At 39.8% G+C, this 20,475-nt stretch overlaps 2 protein-coding genes across 2 annotated transcripts; both read right to left on the reverse strand.

Annotated features, from left to right (window-relative positions):
• Positions 1-1,460: 1,460 nt before the first annotated feature.
• Positions 1,461-5,242, reverse strand: LOC130428230 (ret finger protein-like 4A). The gene is made up of 5 exons (XM_056756082.1): positions 4,972-5,242; positions 4,482-4,849; positions 3,720-3,767; positions 1,979-2,188; positions 1,461-1,858 (listed from the first exon to the last, which is right to left on the reverse strand). The coding sequence occupies exons 2-5, from the start codon at positions 4,834-4,836 to the stop codon at positions 1,461-1,463; spliced, it is 1,011 nt and encodes a 336-aa protein (XP_056612060.1). The 5' UTR covers positions 4,837-4,849; positions 4,972-5,242.
• Positions 5,243-6,835: 1,593 nt separating this feature from the next.
• Positions 6,836-20,001, reverse strand: LOC130428231 (solute carrier family 12 member 9-like). The gene is made up of 13 exons (XM_056756083.1): positions 19,692-20,001; positions 17,978-18,112; positions 17,684-17,821; positions 16,182-16,481; positions 15,984-16,091; positions 15,765-15,876; positions 11,126-11,283; positions 10,739-10,821; positions 10,433-10,557; positions 8,689-8,881; positions 8,297-8,471; positions 7,856-8,002; positions 6,836-7,764 (listed from the first exon to the last, which is right to left on the reverse strand). Exons 1-13 carry the CDS (start codon positions 19,984-19,986, stop codon positions 6,836-6,838), a joined length of 2,898 nt encoding a protein of 965 aa, XP_056612061.1. The 5' UTR covers positions 19,987-20,001.
• Positions 20,002-20,475: the final 474 nt, after the last annotated feature.

Here is a 20,475-nt window from a genome sequence, read left to right on the forward strand (position 1 = left end):
ACGTCAATATTAGTGAAGATGTCAATATCAACTCATTTCTCATCACATTTACTGATTATTTCACCTCTAAAATCTACAAAAAAACTAATTTGTGTTTACACAACACGAAAAATGACATTCATACTAGGCATCTTTGTCTTGTTTTTAGTAAAAATATTAAATTCACAATTACTTAAAAAAGTGCAAAAGATATTAAGTGTTGTTTTATGAAAAATATTATAAGAATGAAGTAAGTCAATGGTAAAAACAAGCAAAAACATTGTCAATGGGGTGAGAAAAATAAACTTGAATTTAGTTTGACCTTTTCGATTTTTCTTTCGCTTGTTTTTACCATAAACTTACTTCATTCTTATATTTTTCTCCTTAAAAAGAGACTAAACATCTTAGGTCACTTTATCCGTCATGCAAGGGCAACTTGATTTAAGAATATTTGATATTTGTGCCTCAAAACAAGACAAAAACACTTTGCAAGAATGTCATTTTTTGCAAGCGATGAAAGTTTGTTGAGTACAAGTTTATTCACTAAAGAACATCAGCCTTAACACAGATGGGTTTGAATGATGAAGCTTTGTTTAATGTGATGTTATAGTGTGACAATGTGATTATACTGGTGTTTATTTTTTATAGTGGGCACATTTGAGGTAATTCCTCTATATTACTTTGTTTAACATATTATTAATACGTACCTATGATGAGTCTGATGCTATTTGTGATTATTCCAATTCATTTTCCTTTCTTGATAGATTTCGAAGGTATTTCTGTAGGAGGTGATGTTAATTATATATGAAGTCATTGATTGTGATTGCTAATGATTTGTCGTTGTGATTGGTCATGTGTCTCTTTTATAAGTGAGCCAATGTCTGATAGAGTTTGTATATCTGGAGAAGGTCATTGACCGATATTCTATTTAAATACATTTTTAGTCTCTTTTTTTACATTGCTGGTTTTGATCCAGTACTGTTTTAAATAACATTTATTTTCAAGACATAAATAAATATTACTCATACAGACAGTGTGAAAGACAGTCAGTGATAAATATAAATCATCCTGTACAATGTTGCAAAGCATTACTTTAGAGCAAGATTGACATTTTTACATTTGGCAGACGCTTTTACAACAAAAGCAACTCAGTGCATTCAAGCTCCAGACGTGAAGAAGAAACATTAAACACCTCAGATGTGTTTGTGACCGTCTCTAATCTCTTTTTGGTCTTGGTGTGACCTGAGAAGTGGAATGCTTTAGCTCATAAATAAAGCGCTCGGTTACACATTAAATGTACTTTCTGGTTCCAAAGAATTTGTCTTTGACCCTCTTGTTTGTTCTTCTGAACATCTATCAAAGTCTACTGAGCCGTTTCACCCCCAGACATCTCCACCGGCTCCGACAGCGAGCCAAGAGTTGAGCTGGAGCAGAAACTAGATATGAGACCAGAATCTGAGTCTGAGCCACCTGACGAAGTCTCAAACTTCTCTATCACCGCCTTCACCGACCCAAACGCCACGTCCCTCCTCCAGCGCCCCGTTCCCCGCCCCTCCTGGACCCCGATAGGCAGAGTTATGACCGAGAAAGACGTGATTGGGTGGAGGCAGGCCGGGGCGGAGCTTCAGCTTTCCCTGACCCAGCTGAAGAGCAGGACGGAGGGGAACGGTGAAGTGGGAGGGGATGGCAGCCAGAAACTCTTGAGTGACAGAATTGTGGAAAGTTAAAGAAGCCCCGCCTACATTCAGAAACACGCCAACTGTCTTCAGCTGAGGAGGCACAGAGGGGAGGAGCTCACGGCGTCCATCAAACACAGCATGACACGAGGAGCCACGCCTCTCCAGCCACCAGCCACGACCATCAGATGATGAGATCACACCTGAGAACACAGACACACAAAGAATATGAAGGTCATTCATATTACATCATTTGAATTTAATAGATCGAAATGTTGACGTACACCTGTATAACATGACAGACAGAGCAGGAGATATCTGACCTATCCTGTAGAGGGTGCTGTTGCAGACGTCCACCTCCCAGTAGTACTGTCCTCTGGAGATAGACACCCCTCCACACACCTGAGGGAGCGGACACGACTCACGAGCGCTGCGGTCACCGGCTGAAAGTGTGCCACCCGTAAAGGTCAAAGTGAGAGAGGAGTTTGAGAGGTCAAGGGTCGGGTCAGAGCCATCGAGAGTGAACACTAGACCTGGACAGATGCACACACGCAAGCACACACACACACACACACCTCCAAAGTTAGGAGAGACTTCACACTTTTTATTTTAGAAACAAAGTAACTGAACACTGAAACACATCAATTTCCTTTTGATTCAACAAGGTATGATATGATAAAAGGCAAAAACGGTTTAACACAAATTTGATTGTTTTACCAGGAAAATATCTCAATGCCGTAACCATTTAAACTTAATCAATTAGACATTAGACAATCATTAGACATGAATGAAGTATATTATAATTAAATAAAATACACGTAAAAAAAATGTTATATGGAAAACTATATCTGTATCGGTAATAAGAATCAAAAAATGTAATATTAAGCTCAAGAATATGAAGCTTTTTAACTAGAAACATTTTACTGGCAGATGTGTCTCGACAGAAAAACAAACTTTAATTGAAATAAAGTTGTGTGTTGTCAAACAATCTTTTAAAAATGTTTCAGAGTATGAGAATATCAGTCATGGCAACTTATTTTTCCAATATTTCTTCATTTTTATTTGACATAAATATTCTGTCAATGATTTTTTTTTGGTCATTTTTGGATAATTCAAGAACATCGTATTCTTTTATCAAAATATTTTCATTTTAATCTTTTAAAATGACGATATATCGTGCCATTCTTATGCTCTCAGTGTCTCTCTGAATTACGGTTAAATGCTGCCACATCCGAGAGGCAGAGGGCGCTCTTGCGCAGAAACAGCCAATATGGGAAACACAAGAAGAGCGATCAGTTCATGGAAATGCCAATGGTCATATTCTACCGCTGTTCTTCATACCTTTTCAGGTTTTCCATGATAATAAAGTATATTTATAGTGATGATGTTTAACGTGTGTTTATTTTACAGATGCACCTTATAAACGACTCAATCTCATCACGTTTTTAGATTATATATATCAACCAGCCCGAGCAAAAAAAACTATAAAATACATAAATGATTCATTGCTGTGTTTAAAATTGGCATTGTATTAATATTAATAACTGATAAAATTCTTTCTTGTTTTCAGTCATTTAGATATGTTGGAATTGTTCCCTGATACATTGTATTTTGCATTTCTTGTAAATTTTTCACAAAAAAGCAATTTCAGCTCTTAACAGATAACATGAATAATAAATTAATATTTTAAAAGACTTGACAGAATTTTTTCCTTTACCAAGTCTGTCCAACAGAGCACATTCTGTAGAGAAAACAGTTTCCCATAATGCAACGGGCTTCACTTGAAAATGATGTATATGTGTGAGATTATAAATGTGTACCTTCCATCGAATTAAAAGTGAAACATAATGATTTCCTGTAGAGTTTCTCTCATCAGATGAAGCAGCTAAAGAAGGTCTCTGGGTTATTTGAGAATAACAGACAGGTGTGATGTACCTGATCCCTAAAAGACAGCGGCCCACGGGAAAGGGACTCATGGCATACTGTTCACATACTGTTAGCAGTACATTCTCTGCAGTATGCAGTACACATGTAAAGGCTTGAAACCCTTGAAGGTGGTCCTACCTGAAACAGATTGCTCCATTTCCTCCTCAGAAAGATCGACACTGCCATCTACAGGTCAGAGCGAGAGAGAGAGAGAGAGAGAGAGAGAGAGAGACAGAGAGACAGAGAGAGAGAGAGAGTGAGACAGAGAGAGACAGAGACAGAGATATTTACTATGAAATATTTCAAATTTTGTATTTTTTAGCTCATTATAATGGAGTACCATAAGAAAGATTTATTTACAGGTACCGGTGTTATGAGACACAATATGAAAGGGCAAAACAATGATGGAACTGGAAAACAGTAATATACTGAAAAATTCCCTGTAAAATTATAGGATATAAGGATATATATAACATTTAAATATACATTATATTTAATATATATATATATATATATATATATATATATACTTGTCTTTTTTTCTAATTAAAGTTTTTAACTGTATTTCAAAAATAAACTGTAAAAAAAGAAATCTTGTTTAAAAAAATAGAAATTTTCCGGCAACTGGACTGTGTAAAGAAGAGCTTTCCCTGTAAAAAACAATCCCCCGGTGTTTTATTGAAAATGTAGTCTTTTTTTGTTTTACAGATTTGGAACGTATTTCAAAAAATACATTAAAATCAGTTTCTGTTTTTTTATTATATTTTATGTGGAAAATCAATTTTTTTTTTGTAATTACAGGTTATTTTATAGTGTTGATTAAAAATACACATTACATAAAAATATTTGTCAATTATATAATTAATTTGTTTATCTATGTTAATTGTTAAGGCAAGTTACCGATGAATGTCTCCACCTTCACTTCAGGGTCACAGGTCACCGTGGGGTCAAAGGGCAGACAGGTCACAGCAGACGACCATTCAAAGCAGGGTAGCTCGACGCCGTGACGACAGTTTGGACAGAGAACGGCACAGATTGAACGAGAGGCGGAGGACACGCCCTTAACTCCACCCTTGAATCGGTCCAGCCGCGCACCTCCGGTCAGACAGCGGCCACACAGCGTGTGAGAACATGGCAGCATCAGAGGAACATCGAAACCATGACGACACAGCGGACAGATGGAGGACGAGGAGCACGTCTCATCTTCTGTGTTTTTAGCCTCAGGGAGACTGGACACATGACGGCCGTGTGTCATAGTTCACTGTACACTGAACATACACAAACACTTAAGAATTCATGTCTTGCTAATATTTTGGCATGTAGTTTTTAAACACACACAAACACACACAGACACACACACACACACAAGGACTCAAGCACAATGACTAACCCTCCACATCCATAAAGCTTCTTTAAAACATCTATCCGACGACACCGGTGGCCATTAGATCCTGCTGCAGCGCACTCTGAGATCCCACAATCCCCTCGCTGGATAAACAGAGACGACACGGACCTCCTTTCCTGAGGTCCTTCTGCTGGCGCTCATTAAATAAAAGACTGTAGAGCACAAGAACACAGAAACATACGAGACAGACAGAGAGAATGAGACGCGTTCTTCAGTAGCAACTCCAATGCTTGTGGTTGCTATGGTAACAACAGCCCTGCACCCCATATACAGACAGAAAAAGACACTCCAGAGAGGGGGGGGGGAGAGAGAGGGAGAGATAGAGAGTGAGAGAGAGAGAGAGAGAGAGAGAGGGAGGGATAGAGAGAGTGAGAGAGAGAGATAATAAACCAGATATATGCGTGTGTGATGGTGGGTTTCAGAGGGGCACATGTAAGTTGATGGTCATCCCTCATTAGTATGTATCCTGTATTAGCTAAAGGACACACACACAATGTTTGTTCACACACACTTATCTTCTGTCCCGTCATCAAATTATCATTTAACTTCTCTTGGAATACTTTCTGTATCTGTATTTCTGCCAGATACAGAGAATATAACCGACAGCTCGTATCAATCCTCAAGTAAGAATGAAAAAGATCAAGATTCAGTATACTTTTGTGTATTTTTTGTATAAACATGCACAACACACAGACACACACCCTTTATTAGTGAACTGTGCTTTTAAGGTGTGAGAATCTGTCATTATGAGATTAAGGTTTAACGTCCCAGATCTTTAAAACTATCTCCATGTATTTATCCGTCTCCGTCTCTCTCTTTCAATCTTTCCCTCTCTCTATATTTCTCTTTATTTCTTTCTTTCCTCTTTCTTTCTTTCTTTCTTTCTTTCTTCTTTCTTTCTTTCTTTCTTTCTTTCTTTCTTTCTTTCTTTCTTTCTTTCTTTCTTTCTTTCTTTCTCCCTCTCTTTCTCTCTTTCTCTCTCTCTCTCTCTCTCTTTCACTTTCTCTCTCTCTCTATCTTTCTTTCTTTCACTCTCTCTTTGTCTTCTCTCTTTCACTTTCTCACTCTCTCTCTCTCTCTCTCTCACTTTCAAACATGTCATTCAGCTCTTACCAGCACACACGCACATGCACACAAAAAAACACCTTTCATTAAATCAAAGTAAAAAACACCACACCGTGAGCAAACATTATATATTTTTTAATTTATATCCTTTGCCCATTTCATTTTTTACACAATCATTTACAGTGCTTAAAATAATTGATCTTAAAAACAACACAAACACACAAAAGAGTGTTTTTTCATCCGTCCGTCTGGAGGTATATCGCAGTGTTTGTCAGTTGTGTGTGTGTTTGTGCTCTTTCGTTAGGAACAATGTAAAGCAAGGCACATGTGGACACACACAATGCAAACACAAAGCACTTTGGTCAATAAAACAGCATAAAAACACAGCAGTAGTTTAGACTTTAGAAAGACAACCGTTATTGATCGGAGTAAACACACACACACATCAGTTCTTCTTCTTCTGGAGCATAAAAGAAAAATACTTCTGGAGTTTCCTAAAACATTCAAGCTTTAAAGAAAAATGAAGGTATCGTACTGAAGCGTTCACACGTGTAAACAGAGAAGATGTAGAAAAAGAAGTGGAACGTTGAGAGCGCCGACCGTGAGCCAAACCGTGAGGTTCAGTTTCCACCGGAGAGGAAGGAAGAAGAAATAAAGAAAGAAAATAGAAATCAGAAAAGAGGTGAAAGTATGCGGAAAACTTCTCATGATCCGTAGCGCGTGTGAAGTGCAGGCAAACAAGTAAACGTGTACCGTCATGAATTCTTTCTATACTTTCTGATCGTCAGGAGTGGATTATCAGACTTGAGCGCGTGATGTCAAGCTCACAGGTCGGTGGTGATGACCGCGTCACCCCGTGAATCAACAGGGTCGGGCCCAGGTCACGCGTGAGCACTTCTAACTGATGCAGGTAGTCATGGTAACGGCTGGTGTCCGCGGGAGGGCGTGGCAGATACAGGAAGCGGACGGCGGGCGGGCCGAGCGGTTGGTCCAGGATCAGCTTATTAACCGCCTGTAAATACTCGTCGGACACGCGCGACGTGTTGCTCTGAAAACTGTTGGCGTACTCAGTGTCGGGCTCGACTCCGCCCACGTCACTTTCTGGCTCCTCCTCTCGGTGACTCTCCGAGCCCGTCTGCCGCTGCCAGTGAAGGGCAACCTGAGCGTCCCAGGGGACCGTCCGGATCTCCGCCTTCATCCTGAGCTCTTTCAGGAGGAGTCCGAGCTTGTGTTCCGTCCCCTTGAGGCTCCGGCCCGCCTCCACGCAGAGAAAGAGGCGGAGTCTGGCTTTCTGCCACGCCCTGGTCATGTTCAGGATGCAGGCGAGCTGCAGCAAGAAAAGCGAGCAGGTGTCGACGTAGGCGGCGCTGTCCGGTCGCAGCAGATTCACCGGCCAAACGTCCACAAACACGGAACCCGTGAGAGCTTGAGTCCGATCAAACTCTCCGAAGTATCGAGCTAGCGCGATGTTCTTCAGCATCTTTACGGCGTCCGCGATTACACAGACGTACTCTTGAGGGCCCAGGTATTTCCCGCCTCTGTCCCCTCTCAGTGGTGGGAAATGAAAAGGAGGGTCGTCTGTGTCTTCAGGGTCGTCCACCTGAGCCGAGTTTTCGGTGGGTTTGACTATGGACAGGGTAGAGTCCAGGAGTCGGTCCTGAGGCGGGGCGTCGTCATAGAAACCCAGGACCAGAGTGTTGGGTCTCATACCGCCTGCATGGCACAGAATAAATTGAAAAGGTGTAAAGAAGTGAACAGAAGTGAAAAGTGTGTGATATTTGTGTGACGGTCGTCTCTCGCTCACCGAGTCCTGATATGAACAGCAGGTGTTGAACTCCATGTCTGACGGAATCTGCCAGCGTGAGATTCACAAACGCTTTAATATTCAAATGATCCACCAGAGACAACCACGAGTCATACTGAGTCTGCAGCGGATCACACGGGAGAACATCTAGAGGTTTACAAAACATCTCATTACAATACAACAAACACAAAAGATATTATTTAAATCAAGCATCAATCACTAACAAAATCCTCAATCATCTCACACAGAACCCACAAAACACCATCATTTATTTACATATACTTTCTTTCTTCTTTATTTTATCTTTTACTTAGCACGTTACTTTAGTTTCACTTTAGTGTTTGCACTTGTGGCATGTCTTTTGTTATATCGTCAATACTTTTGAAATAGAAAAATTGAAAAAGAGAGAGTGAGAGAGATTGACATCTCACACACACTTACCCAGATCTCCCAGCTGCACGTGAGCCAGCACATAGAGTCCACTCTTCTTGATGTCATTGATGAAGGTGATCAATCCCACACTGCACCTGGGGTTTGACACCATCATCAGCACCTGAGGTCTCCAGAACTTCACGTGATCTTTACGAACGTCCAGCATTAACAGATACTTACGCACCTGAACACAAACACTCAAGTTACTGTAGCAGCAGCTTTACTGAAATAAATCCTGAAGCTGAAACTCTCTTTGTGTTTATATGTGTGTGTATACTGTACATGATTGTGTGTATATACAGTATACATATATATGTGTGTGCGTGTATATGTATGTGTGTGTGTATGTAGATGTGTTTGTTTTTATATTTGTGTGTGTATATGTATGTGTTTGTGTGTACCTGGTGGAAGATGAGTGCCTGGCTGATGCAGCCCCAGCTGCTGACAGGACTCAGGTAATGAATGAGCAGCAGTAAGAGAATCATGAAGGCGATGCTGGCAGACGCATAGATGGAGTTGATGAGAAACATCATGATGGCACAGCCGATGATCCCCAGAACACACGTGTGCCACGTGAAATACCTGAACGTGGGTCTGAACACACATACAGAGAGACAAACATCAGTGTGTGTGTTCAGAGGGGTCACACACAACCCCTGACACATTTAAAGCTCATCCTGCTTCATTAGAGGATCAAGTCATTTACAGGCGTCGCACAAGGTAACAGGTCAAAGTTCACACGTGGCTCTCCCCTGTGTTCATGATAAAGTTGGAGTGTTTGGAGTTAATTAGCAATGCTAATCGCGCTCGTCTCCAGGGACGTGAATATTAAACGGTTTTTAATCTGACGTGCCGCTGCAGACATGACAAACAACACAACAACAACAACACCACACAGTGACAGAGAATTCACAGCGGCAGGGAGGCACCGCCTACAACATACTCTCAGCCAATCACGAGACAGGAAGAGCAGGAACAATTTCAGTGGTTTAACCTTGACCTCTGACCTCTTCACAGGGCAACAAAAACTATTTGTTCCGTGTTATTTCTCTGTATTTGTGTTCTGAGAAGCATACTGCTCTTACCCCTCAGTGTATACTTGTGTGTAGTGTACAATTCAAAACAAAGTTGTATTGCCATAATAATGCAGTGAGATCATGTGACCATCAGGACCAATATAGTTTTTTTATTTACTGTTAATTGAAATCAGTACAGGTCAGAATTTTATATAAAGCTGTCAGACGATTAAACATTTGTGTAACACTTCAATATAGGGCGTAATCCTCACTATTAACTAGTGTTATTAGATGCCTTCATATTGGCTGTTTGTCAGTGATAATAAAGCACATATTCAACATGACCATAATCTACATTCCTAATCCTACCCAATACTTTAACCTAACATCTACCTTATAAACTATTAAAAAGCAACAAATGAAGTATTAATTGGGGAAAAGTTGAAGTGAATGATTTCTTAATAGTGAGAATTGCTTAATATATGTCTGTGTACTGTGCATATTCAGTTTGTCTTTATAAACACATATACATTAATATTCATTGTTTTTAAGAGAAATATAAAAATGAATTAGTATGTATACAGTATATCATTTAAATTGTTGAAAAATGTAAATAAATACATCTTGATATTTCATAAATATATAGACATGTGTGTTTATGTTTTTTGTGTTTATGAATACGCACAGCCCACAGGCATATTTGTAAACACAAACATTTTGCAATTAATCGCTTGACAGCGCTAATAGGCTTAAATATTTTTTGAAAGACACTGGATGAAAATAAAATTAGTAAATAAAATAACTTAAAACTGAAAAATAAACTAGACTTACATAGCAGTTCTAAAACAAAAAAACAATAAAAATAATAAAATAATAACATCACTGGTCAAACGTTAAGAAACCTTAAAATCTTAAACCTTTAATATCCAGGTGTATTCTTAAATGTCTGAAATTTGTTTCCTAGACAAAAATAATAATTTTGCAAACATTCATGTTTTTTCATTAAAACACATTTTATTAAATAACAATGTTTTTGAAATGGATGACTTTGACTGAACAATAAGACTTCAGTATAGAATCAATTTTTGCGAATTGAAAAGATGACCAAATATAACAGGTCTTAATTCACCTGAAGTTTGGGGCGGACGCCCACTCCAGCGCCAGACAGGCCAGATCTACAGCTGCATACACCAGCAAAAAGAATATAGTGGCGATACTTGCAATAGTGTTCAACTTCCCTGCGAATAAAACCAGCTGAGAGAGAGAGAGAGAGAGAAAGAGAGAGAGAGATATAAAAACATTATAATCATTGAAGGGCAACACGGGGCCGTCTGAGGATCTGACTAAAAACATCAGACTGTATATGAGATGAAGCAATCTAAACATGAATAAAAAAATAAACCCAGACACACAGATGACAGCTGAAAACTCTCACCTGCACAAGAAACCATGAGATGAGGACAGACGACCAGGGGTTCCCACTGCCTGATGTGCGTTTAGCTGGAGACAGAGCTCGTCCTGACACACACACAAGTGATGAGCATGTTAAAAAGTGATCATATGATGGACGGAAATTGTTGTAGATGTGATTGAATCTCCTGCTGAAAGCTGGCTTTAGGATCATGGAGATGTTTTGCTTTGTTACATTAGTTCTATGATAAATGAATATAGTTAAAGGAAGAAATATGATTGGTGTATGTTCCTGACAGGTGTTAAAACAATGACACGGCATTATAAACACAAGAGAGGAACAGTGTTACTGTAAATATTAATGGGGCGCATTATGGGATTTCCAGACGGGATGTTTGTGGGGTTCACTCACCGAACAGATCGTCCCGGGCCAGAGCGTACAGAATACGGGACGCACCAATCAGATTGCTCATAGCAGCTGACAGCGTGGAGGAATAAACACCGATGGTCACGAGAGGACCCCAGACGTTTATATCTCGGAGAAAACTGTAATCTTTCTGCAAGAGAACTCTGAGAACAGAGAGAGAGAGAGAGAGAGAGAGAGAGAGAGATCAAATAACATCTGGAGAACTAAAAGGAAATGATATTCTGCAGTAATGTTTATTTCAGAACAATAAAGACAAATGTAATTTTCTTTCTTTATATTTGTTGTCTCCTCTCTCTGGTTGAAACACGTGTCACACATTCTTCAGGCTGAGGGATTTTAACAACATCTTCTCAGATCTATTAACTATTATACAGACCAACCACACATCTGAACACACAATTATTTCACTAAAACAGCGTCTCTCTCTCTCTCTCTCTCTCTCTCTCTCTCTCTTACACACACCCAGGTTATATGTTAGTGGGGACCTAAACCTGAAAGCACACCACCACATGGGGAATCTGTCACTGTGGGAACCAAAATTGAGGTCCACACGCGCACAAAAGCTTATAAATTGTACAGAACGATCAATTTAGAAAATCTCAAAATGCTAAAAGATTTCTACAATCTTTACGATTAGTGGTTGGGGGAGAAAATATACAGTTTGTACAGTATAAAACTCATTACGCCGATGGACTGTCCCCACAGAGATAATAAAACATGACTACAATCATCCAGAGGAAAGTCATCTTGTAGATTTAATGTGACATGACACTTCTGAAACACTTTAAACCCGAATGCTCAAAACAATCAAACAGATTAAGTAAATAAACATCATTTTATTTTTAAAAAGTGCTACTTACTTCATTATTTTAATTTCCTGAAATAATTTTTTTACTTTTGAGTAAACTATAATGATTATTTTTGATTACCTTGAAGATTTGACTAAAAACAACAAAAATTCATTTGCTCCTTGTTCAATTGACTTATTTATAAGTTAATCCGACATAATTGTTCGAAAAGGATTTCCAATTCCCAGCATGTTTTGCTTTAGACTGCATTAAGACAGTAAATAAAAAAATGAATATTTGAAGAGTTTTTCAATAAAGTTAAAGACTTTTTTGTGTTTTATGATTACTTATCTTGGATATTTAGGAGAGTTTGACATATTTCTCTGCTTACCATTGTTCAGAAGAGTGTTGCGTGTGCCAAGGACGTGAGAGGTCACGTGTTCCCGGAAAAATATGACGTCACAAGTGAGCAAGTGCCAGTTCTGAGATCAGTGTCTACTTGCTCATTTTGGCTGCATAGGTCAAGGTGTTTGATTTATGCATACTAAGGCTAAATAACTAGAAAAGAAACTGAAAACTCAACTAATGCAACTTTTGTGTACTTCTATTTCATGAGAAGGATGAATGAAATATTTAAGTAACACTCACTAAGACTTATTAAGAACTTTAATTTTACAGTAATCAAATTTTGAAAGTTCTGCTTACTTGAACCAAGAACCTCTAAAACTCAAAATTAGAAACAAACATATGTTGCAACAGAAATGTAGGCGGGTTCACATGAAAAATTACTGTAGTATAGTTTAGTATTTACAATAGTTCACTGTAATGAATCATAGAATACTGTAGTTTTATAGGGTAGTATTAATGAATTTATAAACTGTAGTATATTCTTCCATATTTGTTTAAGGGATGCACTATAAATTATCGACGATATTGGTATAGCCCAATACATGTCTATTTTTTATGATATCGGTATATTGTATAATGTTATAATGTTGTATAAGTGTACAATGTTATCTACCGATAACAACATTTAGGTTGATATAATTTTTATTACTTGCGAGGTGAAGTTTTACTCTCCATTGACAAAGTTGCGTTCATGATGGTGAACCCTAGGGGCGATATTTAAACTCTGATTGTTTCAGCCATCACATTTATCAATGTCCGATCATTGCTGTGATGGGATTGGAAGCATGCGCATGTTTCATGAATCACATGACATGATTTCTGTGTTCAGATCTATGTTAGACTGATAAATAAGACCCAGTGTGTGATGTCCAGAGATGACACTGTTAAGCCAATGAGCCGTGACCACCGATGGAAAGATGTCATGTGATAAAACACGCAACAGCTGAGACCAAGTTCCTGTGGGAGCACTCCAGCAGTATCATTAAAAAAATCAATAAGTAACAAGCCCCGGTCACACCTCACCGCTGCGTCTCTATCACTCCATCTATGCATACTCTATTTATTTAGTGTTTATTACTGATATAAAGATATCTCAATGTGTCACGGAGAAGAAAAAAAACAAAACAATTTCAACAGATATCTGTATTAGAGTCTCACTCCAGCTCATTTAAATATTTCTCTCAGATATTCAAATGTTTTCTATAGCACTTTTCAGAGAGAGAGAGAGAGAGAGAGAGAGAGAGAGAGAAAGAGAGCGAGAGAAAGAGAGAAGTCTAAAGTTCATCTCCCTCCAGCAGTGATTTACTACTATCTTCCCCAAAAGTCTCTCATTGGCTATCACCCAGTTAGAGGCGGGATTAAAACAAAACAAGAAACAATATAATGTCTTAATACTACGATCTGCATGACGTGATCCACCCCAGACACAAAGAAAGAGAGCGAGCGAGCGCTAGAGTGAGACAGAGAGAGAGAGAGAGAGAGAGAGAGAGAGAGAGAGAGAGAGAGAGAGAGAGAGAGAGTGCTGTGGGTTCCAGATAACTGAACAAAAGACAAATGACATATTTAAACTAATACCATTAAACACTGAGACAATAATGAACACACATATACACACACACACACACACACACATTCTCTCTCACTCTCTCTCTCTCTCTCTCTCTCTATGTCTCTCTCTCTATGTCTCTCTCTCTATGTCTCTCTCTCTATGTCTCTCTCTCTATGTCTCTCTCTCTATGTCTCTATGTCTCTCTCTCTCTGTCTCTCTCTCTCTCTCTCTCTATGTCTCTCTCTCAGAGCTGATACACTCAATAAAAACTCCATTATTACCATTATTTACTTTTTATCCTACACAGAAACAATGTTTATCAGACGTAAAGCAGATCATCTATTAATCTGAATGATCATTTTAAATCAATGCTGTGGTAGCAGCACACGTCACAAGTTTGATTGGCAGGAATCACACAAACCGATCAAATGTACAGCTTGAATGAACTAAAGGTCATTTTGGAAAAAAGCGTCTGTCAAATGCACCAGAATGAGACACAAGAGTGATTCCTGAAATCTGCAATGACTCATTCAAAACATTTAACTGAAGTCCATTGTAAGTGTTCACTATTTTACACAACGCTTCACATTTAATTCAGAAAGTCTGACTTTATAACAGGAAACTCCCGAAAAAGATTCAATTAGGGAACATGATCACTATCTGATTCACGTGAACGTTTTTCTTTCACTTTTGTTTCAGTGAAGTCACCTCACACACACATCACTGCTTACAGAAAACTATCAAAAGAAAAAACATCTGAAGGATGAGCTAATGTGATCTACTCACATGAATATTCTGTGATCATTTACTGACCCTCTGGAAGACACAACTTTCATTTTTGGATGAACTTTAAGAAAAAACACACACACATGAATGTGGTCTCTCTCCACAATCAAGTCATGTGAGGTGCATGTGTTGAAGGGCTCACATGAGTGTAGTAAACACTGCATATACACACACACACACACACACACACACACACTCACATTAATGCGGTCTCTCTCCAAAGACAGGTCATGTGAGGTGCATGTGTTTAAAGGTTCACATATATACGTGGAGCAATTCGAGAAAATTGATCAGCACAAATACAGCAGAAGTCTATCACACACACACGCACAGTCCTGTGACCCACTGTACACACTGACATACAAAATGTATTCATTTCAATTCATTTCTCTTTAACACTCCTGCCTAAACACACACACAAGTCTCACTGGTGAGGTCATTTCATAGACATACATAGTTTTTTATCATGCTAAGGACATGCCTATAGTCAAACATACACATCCACCAGTTGTGTGCCATCGTTTTTTGTGCCAAATAAACAACATAACATGAGTTCCTTCTTTAGAATCTGTCTTAATAACGAAGACAAGAGAAGATATTCCGAAGAAAGTTGACCATCAAACAACACTGAACGCCATTGACTTCCGTTGTATGAGCATGAAACCACTGAGACACTTCTCAAAATATCTTCTTCTGTATTTCTCTGAAGAATGACTCACATAAACACATGCAAAGGAAAGGTAATAAGCGATAACGGAATTTTAGTTTTTGTTTGGACACTTCCTTTTATGTGCCGGAGGAGAAATGGATTAAGTTTGGTTTTTCCCAACATCTTTTCTCCGCTTCCTCGTTTTTGAGGTTTTGGTTTCTTGCCACTGTGATCTTTGACTTTCTCACGGAGACACCACTGATTTATTTAAAGTCATATACTCCTTTAACCCTACTGCAATAAATAAAACGATTATCTGTAATAATAGAGTCTATGAAAATAAACCTCACTACTAAAGTCAAACAAACACTTGTGTCTGTGTGTGTGTGATTGTGTCGTTTACTTCTTTTGTGTGAATGTCCAAACGTAAAGTGTGTGTGTTACCGGCCACAGGTGCAGGAGATCAGTAAACTCAGCAGGTTGTAGATGATGAAGGTGAAGATGACGGCAGTGATGGTGCCGCGAGGAATGGAGTAGCTCGGGTTCTTCAGATCACCTGACAGACACACACACACACTTCATTAGATTTAATCTCAACAATCAGCTCGAACACACACATACACGAGCAGAGTAAATCACCCAAAAAAATCAGCATAACCTTACCAGACATGTTGGATCCAGCCATGATCCCGGTACATCCGTTAAACATCACGGCGAACACGGTCGCAAACGTCATCATCACATTTGTAGTGTAGTCCACTGTGTAGTCCGCTAAACACACACAGATGAAGAACTCAAACCAGTAGTAGGAAGTAAAGGCAGGACACGCTCCGTCCGTCACACTCTCGGCCTGTCACTTACCCTGCAGGTTTGACATCAGCGTGTCTAATTTAAAGCCGGTGAAGTTGGCTTCCGTAGGACCAAAGGACGAGTTCCGGTTGGGAAGGTTGATGACGTGAGGCTTGACAGCGAAGAAACTGATGAAAATGATGCTCAACGCCGCCATGACGATGAGGAAGATGATGAAGGTGGCTTTAGCGTAGATATCGGCTCCGATCAGACACACAAACAAACACAGCAGTAAAACCACTGTGCCGTAAAGCAAGGACCACCAGTAACCCCCTGGCAACACCGCGTACCGTGAGATGGCAGACGATCCATCTGAGCGAGAGAGACGGACAGAGATCAGACACACAAACACAGATATTTTGTTAAACACAATCAACGTTAAACCGTGTCACAGTTATATTTAACTAAGAGGCCGTTGACACCAGACAAACTGAAAATTTTGCATGCGTTTTGGCAGTTTATGTTCACGACAACTGCGTTTTGGGAGACTGAAACTCAAACGTTGGAAAATGAGTCTCACAGTGCAGGTTTTTGAAAACGACACCGTTATCGTCTCCGTGTAAACTCTGAACTCCAAAAACGATGACGTCAAACTATAAATACACATACAGGCCGACAAAGTGTATTGAAGTCCCCGTGAACCGAAAGTTGCAATCGTTTTTACTTCTGTATTCTGAGGCATGTCCGAGTGAAAAGGAATGTCGAATGAGAAAACGAGTGGGCGTGGCTTGCGTTTTTCACTGCGAATCGATTGGATGTGTAAAAACAGCCGTTGGATTTTGAAATGATGCAAGGGTGAAACTATTTCGTTTTTCATCAAGTAAACGTACTCTAATGCTGCGTTCCCACCAGACGCAAATGAAGCGGTAAGCACAAGTGATTTACTTGTTAAATCAATGCAAAGACGTGGTAGACATCCTGCGGCCAAATTTGCACGAATGAGGCGGCTCGAATTGTGCGCTTCGGGTGCTTGACGCGCGAACTGTTCGAATTGAAAAATTTGAACATGCCGAATATTTGTGCCGCACTAACCAATCAAGAGCTTGCTCTAGTTGTGACGTGATTATTAAATAGCGAGCAGAGGCAGAAATCCGAAACATAAATGGAGGACAAAATCATTGTTGCTGTATATGGACACCCGGAGCTGTACGATACATCTTACTTTTATCGAAACAGGAATTAGGATCTTGCTTGGAAGAAAGTGAGTGACGAGGTCGGACAATCTAATAAATCTTAACGAAATCCATGTCAGCCATTTCTCATCGAGAACTCACATCTGCTGTGATGTGAATTTCACGCGCAAATGAAGCGAGTAAACACAAAATTTAAAGGCGTCAAACTATAGGGGAATATCTTGTGTGAACGCTCAGTTAGACAAATATAAGTGAGTCACCAGCATAATGACATCGCACCGTAATCCCAATGATGCCGAATGAACAGAAAGTATAAAAATAAAATATGAAGCAAACTGGGGTTGAAATATATTGAAATTATTATTTCTTTACACACTCTACCTTCAGGAGCACCGAAGGTGGCGAGAATGGCCTCCACCAGCCCCAGCACAAAGAGGGCGCTGCCGCACACATTAGCCAGAAAAAACATAATCCCAATACTGCCGCCAAACTCTGGACCCAAAGCACGACTGATCATATCTGAACACACACAACAGCAGCAGAGACACACAACAGAGGAGACACACACACAGCTAAGGAAATGAAACGAGGAACTGTTTGTGTGAACACTATAATAAAGCATTAGATTCTTATCTGAAGTTTCATATTTGACAAAGATTGTGTGTGTGAGGATACAGTACGCTCCTCCAGCGTCCAGCGCTCCATTGGTTGAGATGGCGCACACAGACAGAACCGTCATACTGATGATGAAATACGCCACCAGCAGCATCAATATAGTCTGATACAGACCACACTGACCCACAACAAAACCTGTAACACAAACACAACACCTGTTACACAACACACACACTTCTGCATGCATGTGCATCTACACACTCAACTGTGAGAAAAGCAGAACTGATCTTTTCCAAAAGGAAATATGTGTGTTTGTAGGGCAGCAGTAGAATAATGTGGTGAATAATGTTCATTTACATCAATTTATCAAAGACCAGATTCAGCTTCTTAAAGAAACAGTGTTATATTCTCTCATCCTTTATCCTCCTCATGTGTTTGTTTGGATAAAAGCGTTTGATAAATGACTAAATACAGAAAATAAGATACTTTGAGAAACGTCTCAGTGGTGTTTGTGTTCATACAATAGAAGACGATGGGGTCCAACTCGCTTCTTAAAAAAACTAGAGAGCCACATCAAACACAACACAACACCACCTTACAAGCAGTCAGAGAAAGATTAACACATGATATTTCACATGAGCACACGACCTCACATGCAACATCTGTGACATGCCCATCACTTCATGACACAAACAGATATACACAATGCTTGCTTACCCAAGTTGGCTTTCACTGAGCAAAAAAGCTTAAAACACACAAAAGAAAACGCACAAATAAATTTAAATTTGAAATTGTGGAAACATTGAAAAAAAATTCCAACGTGTGTCTATACACAAATCAGCATGTGTGTGTGTTTCATGAGAGCAGAATAACTTGAAAATCAACTCCATGTGCCAATGAAAGAAAAACACAACAGTTATTACAAGTGTGTGTGTGTGTGTGTGTGTGTGCGCATGTTATCATGGTACAGTGAGGTCACAAATCATAATAGACATGTACTGTCTCATATTAAAATATCACAGCCAGACAAACACAACTGTGTGTGTTAATGATCAATGAGCTTTCCTGTAGCTCAGTGGTAAGAGCATTGTGTTAACAACGCAAGGTTGTGGGTTCGATTCCAGGGGATTGTAAATATCCATGTAAAATTTATAGGATAAAGGAATATAAGTCTGCCAAATGCCTAAATGTAAATGTGATCAACTTATAAATAACACAATGTATGATCTCAGAACAGTGTTTAAAGCAATAAACCGATAAAAGTATCACGATCACATGATGATGGCATGTTAATTTAAAGACTGACAACACACACACACACACACACACACACACATACATACACATACAGATAGATAGAGAGAGAGATTAATCACTGACAATAATCTTTACTCTCTCTCTCTCTCTCTCTCTCTCTCTCTCTCCCTCCCTTTCTCTTTCTCTCTCTCTCTCTCTCCCTTTCTCTCTCCCTCCCTTTCTTTCTCTCTCTGTCTCTCTCTCTCTCTCCCTTTCTCTCTCCCTCCCTTTCTCTCTCCCTCCCTTTCTTTCTCTCTATCTCTATCTCTCTCCCTTACTCGCTCTCTCTTTCTCTCTCTCTCTCTCTCTCTCTCTCTCTCCCTCCCTTTTTCTCTCTCTCTCTCCCTCTCCCTCTCCCTCTCTCTCTCTATCTCTCTCTCTCACACACCTATGACAGGAACACGACAACATTAAACATGTTTATCATTAACATCATTATTGTATTATTCTTTCCTTCAACACACAACGCAACACACACCTATTCTCAGGAACACAACCACACTGAACATTGACAGCAGTGTCGGGATCACCACGCCGAAGAACGTGTTGAGTTTCGGCGGCTGTTTGACGGCGGTTTTCCGCCGGACCGTCGCCGGGCTCCGGTACTCGCGCTCATCTCCTGCGGTGACGGTCTCGCGTTGCTCGGATTCATTGACGCTGGCGGAGAGCCGGTAATGAAGCAGCGGCGTCCGTTCAGACATGATCGCCGTGATTGTCGCTTCCTCTCCGGCTCGAGTCACATGACCGCTGTGTTTACGGCCGCCTCGAGTCATGTGAGGGGACTGAAGTCAGCCAATCAGAGGCGCGGGATCCGGACTCACTCAGTCCAGAGACACATATATTACTTGTATAAGCTTCACCACAACGGACTTGGGTCAGAACTTCATAAGATCACTTTTTTTTAAATAACTCCCTTTGAACGTATGTTTCTCCCTGCAGGGGGCGCTCGATGACCCAACAAACTAAACAACTTATTCGCGTTTAAATCATAAAACATTTTTTTTGTCTCTTATTAAACGTGACACACGTATAGAAATCCATTCGATCTTTATTAAATACATTTCCAGAAAACACAAACAACCGTAATTGGTCCATTCTGACAAACTCTGAGGCGCTGCAGCGCCGCCTGTGCGCAGCTTCAACGCCAGGTGTGCTCGACGCGCAATTATAATGCAGATCTGCGCAGACTGAAGAGTATGACGTCATAGTACTGCGAAATCGAAAGCATGCGGTCTGCACAGCCCTACATTAAGATGACTACA

Source organism: Triplophysa dalaica, chromosome 9, assembly GCF_015846415.1.
Source record: "Triplophysa dalaica isolate WHDGS20190420 chromosome 9, ASM1584641v1, whole genome shotgun sequence".
NCBI classification, from domain to species: Eukaryota; Metazoa; Chordata; class Actinopteri; order Cypriniformes; family Nemacheilidae; genus Triplophysa; species Triplophysa dalaica.

Excerpts from the sequence above, each read along its gene's own strand:
- LOC130428230 (XM_056756082.1), bottom strand. The coding sequence starts at position 4,836 with ATGACACACGGCCGTCATGTGTCCAGTCTCCCTGAGGCTAAAAACACA. Across the intron at positions 2,189-3,719 it reads AATGGAGCAATCTGTTTCAG|GTCTAGTGTTCACTCTCGAT; the intron begins GTAGGACCACCT and ends GCATCTGTCCAG. Across the intron at positions 1,859-1,978 it reads CAGCACCCTCTACAGGATAG|GTGTGATCTCATCATCTGAT; the intron begins GTCAGATATCTC and ends CTGTGTTCTCAG.
- LOC130428231 (XM_056756083.1), bottom strand. The coding sequence starts at position 19,986 with ATGACTCGAGGCGGCCGTAAACACAGCGGTCATGTGACTCGAGCCGGA. Across the intron at positions 17,822-17,977 it reads GGACGCTGGAGGAGCGTACT|ATATGATCAGTCGTGCTTTG; the intron begins GTATCCTCACAC and ends GTGTGTGTTCAG. Across the intron at positions 8,882-10,432 it reads GCGTCCGCCCCAAACTTCAG|ACCCACGTTCAGGTATTTCA; the intron begins GTGAATTAAGAC and ends ATGTGTGTTCAG.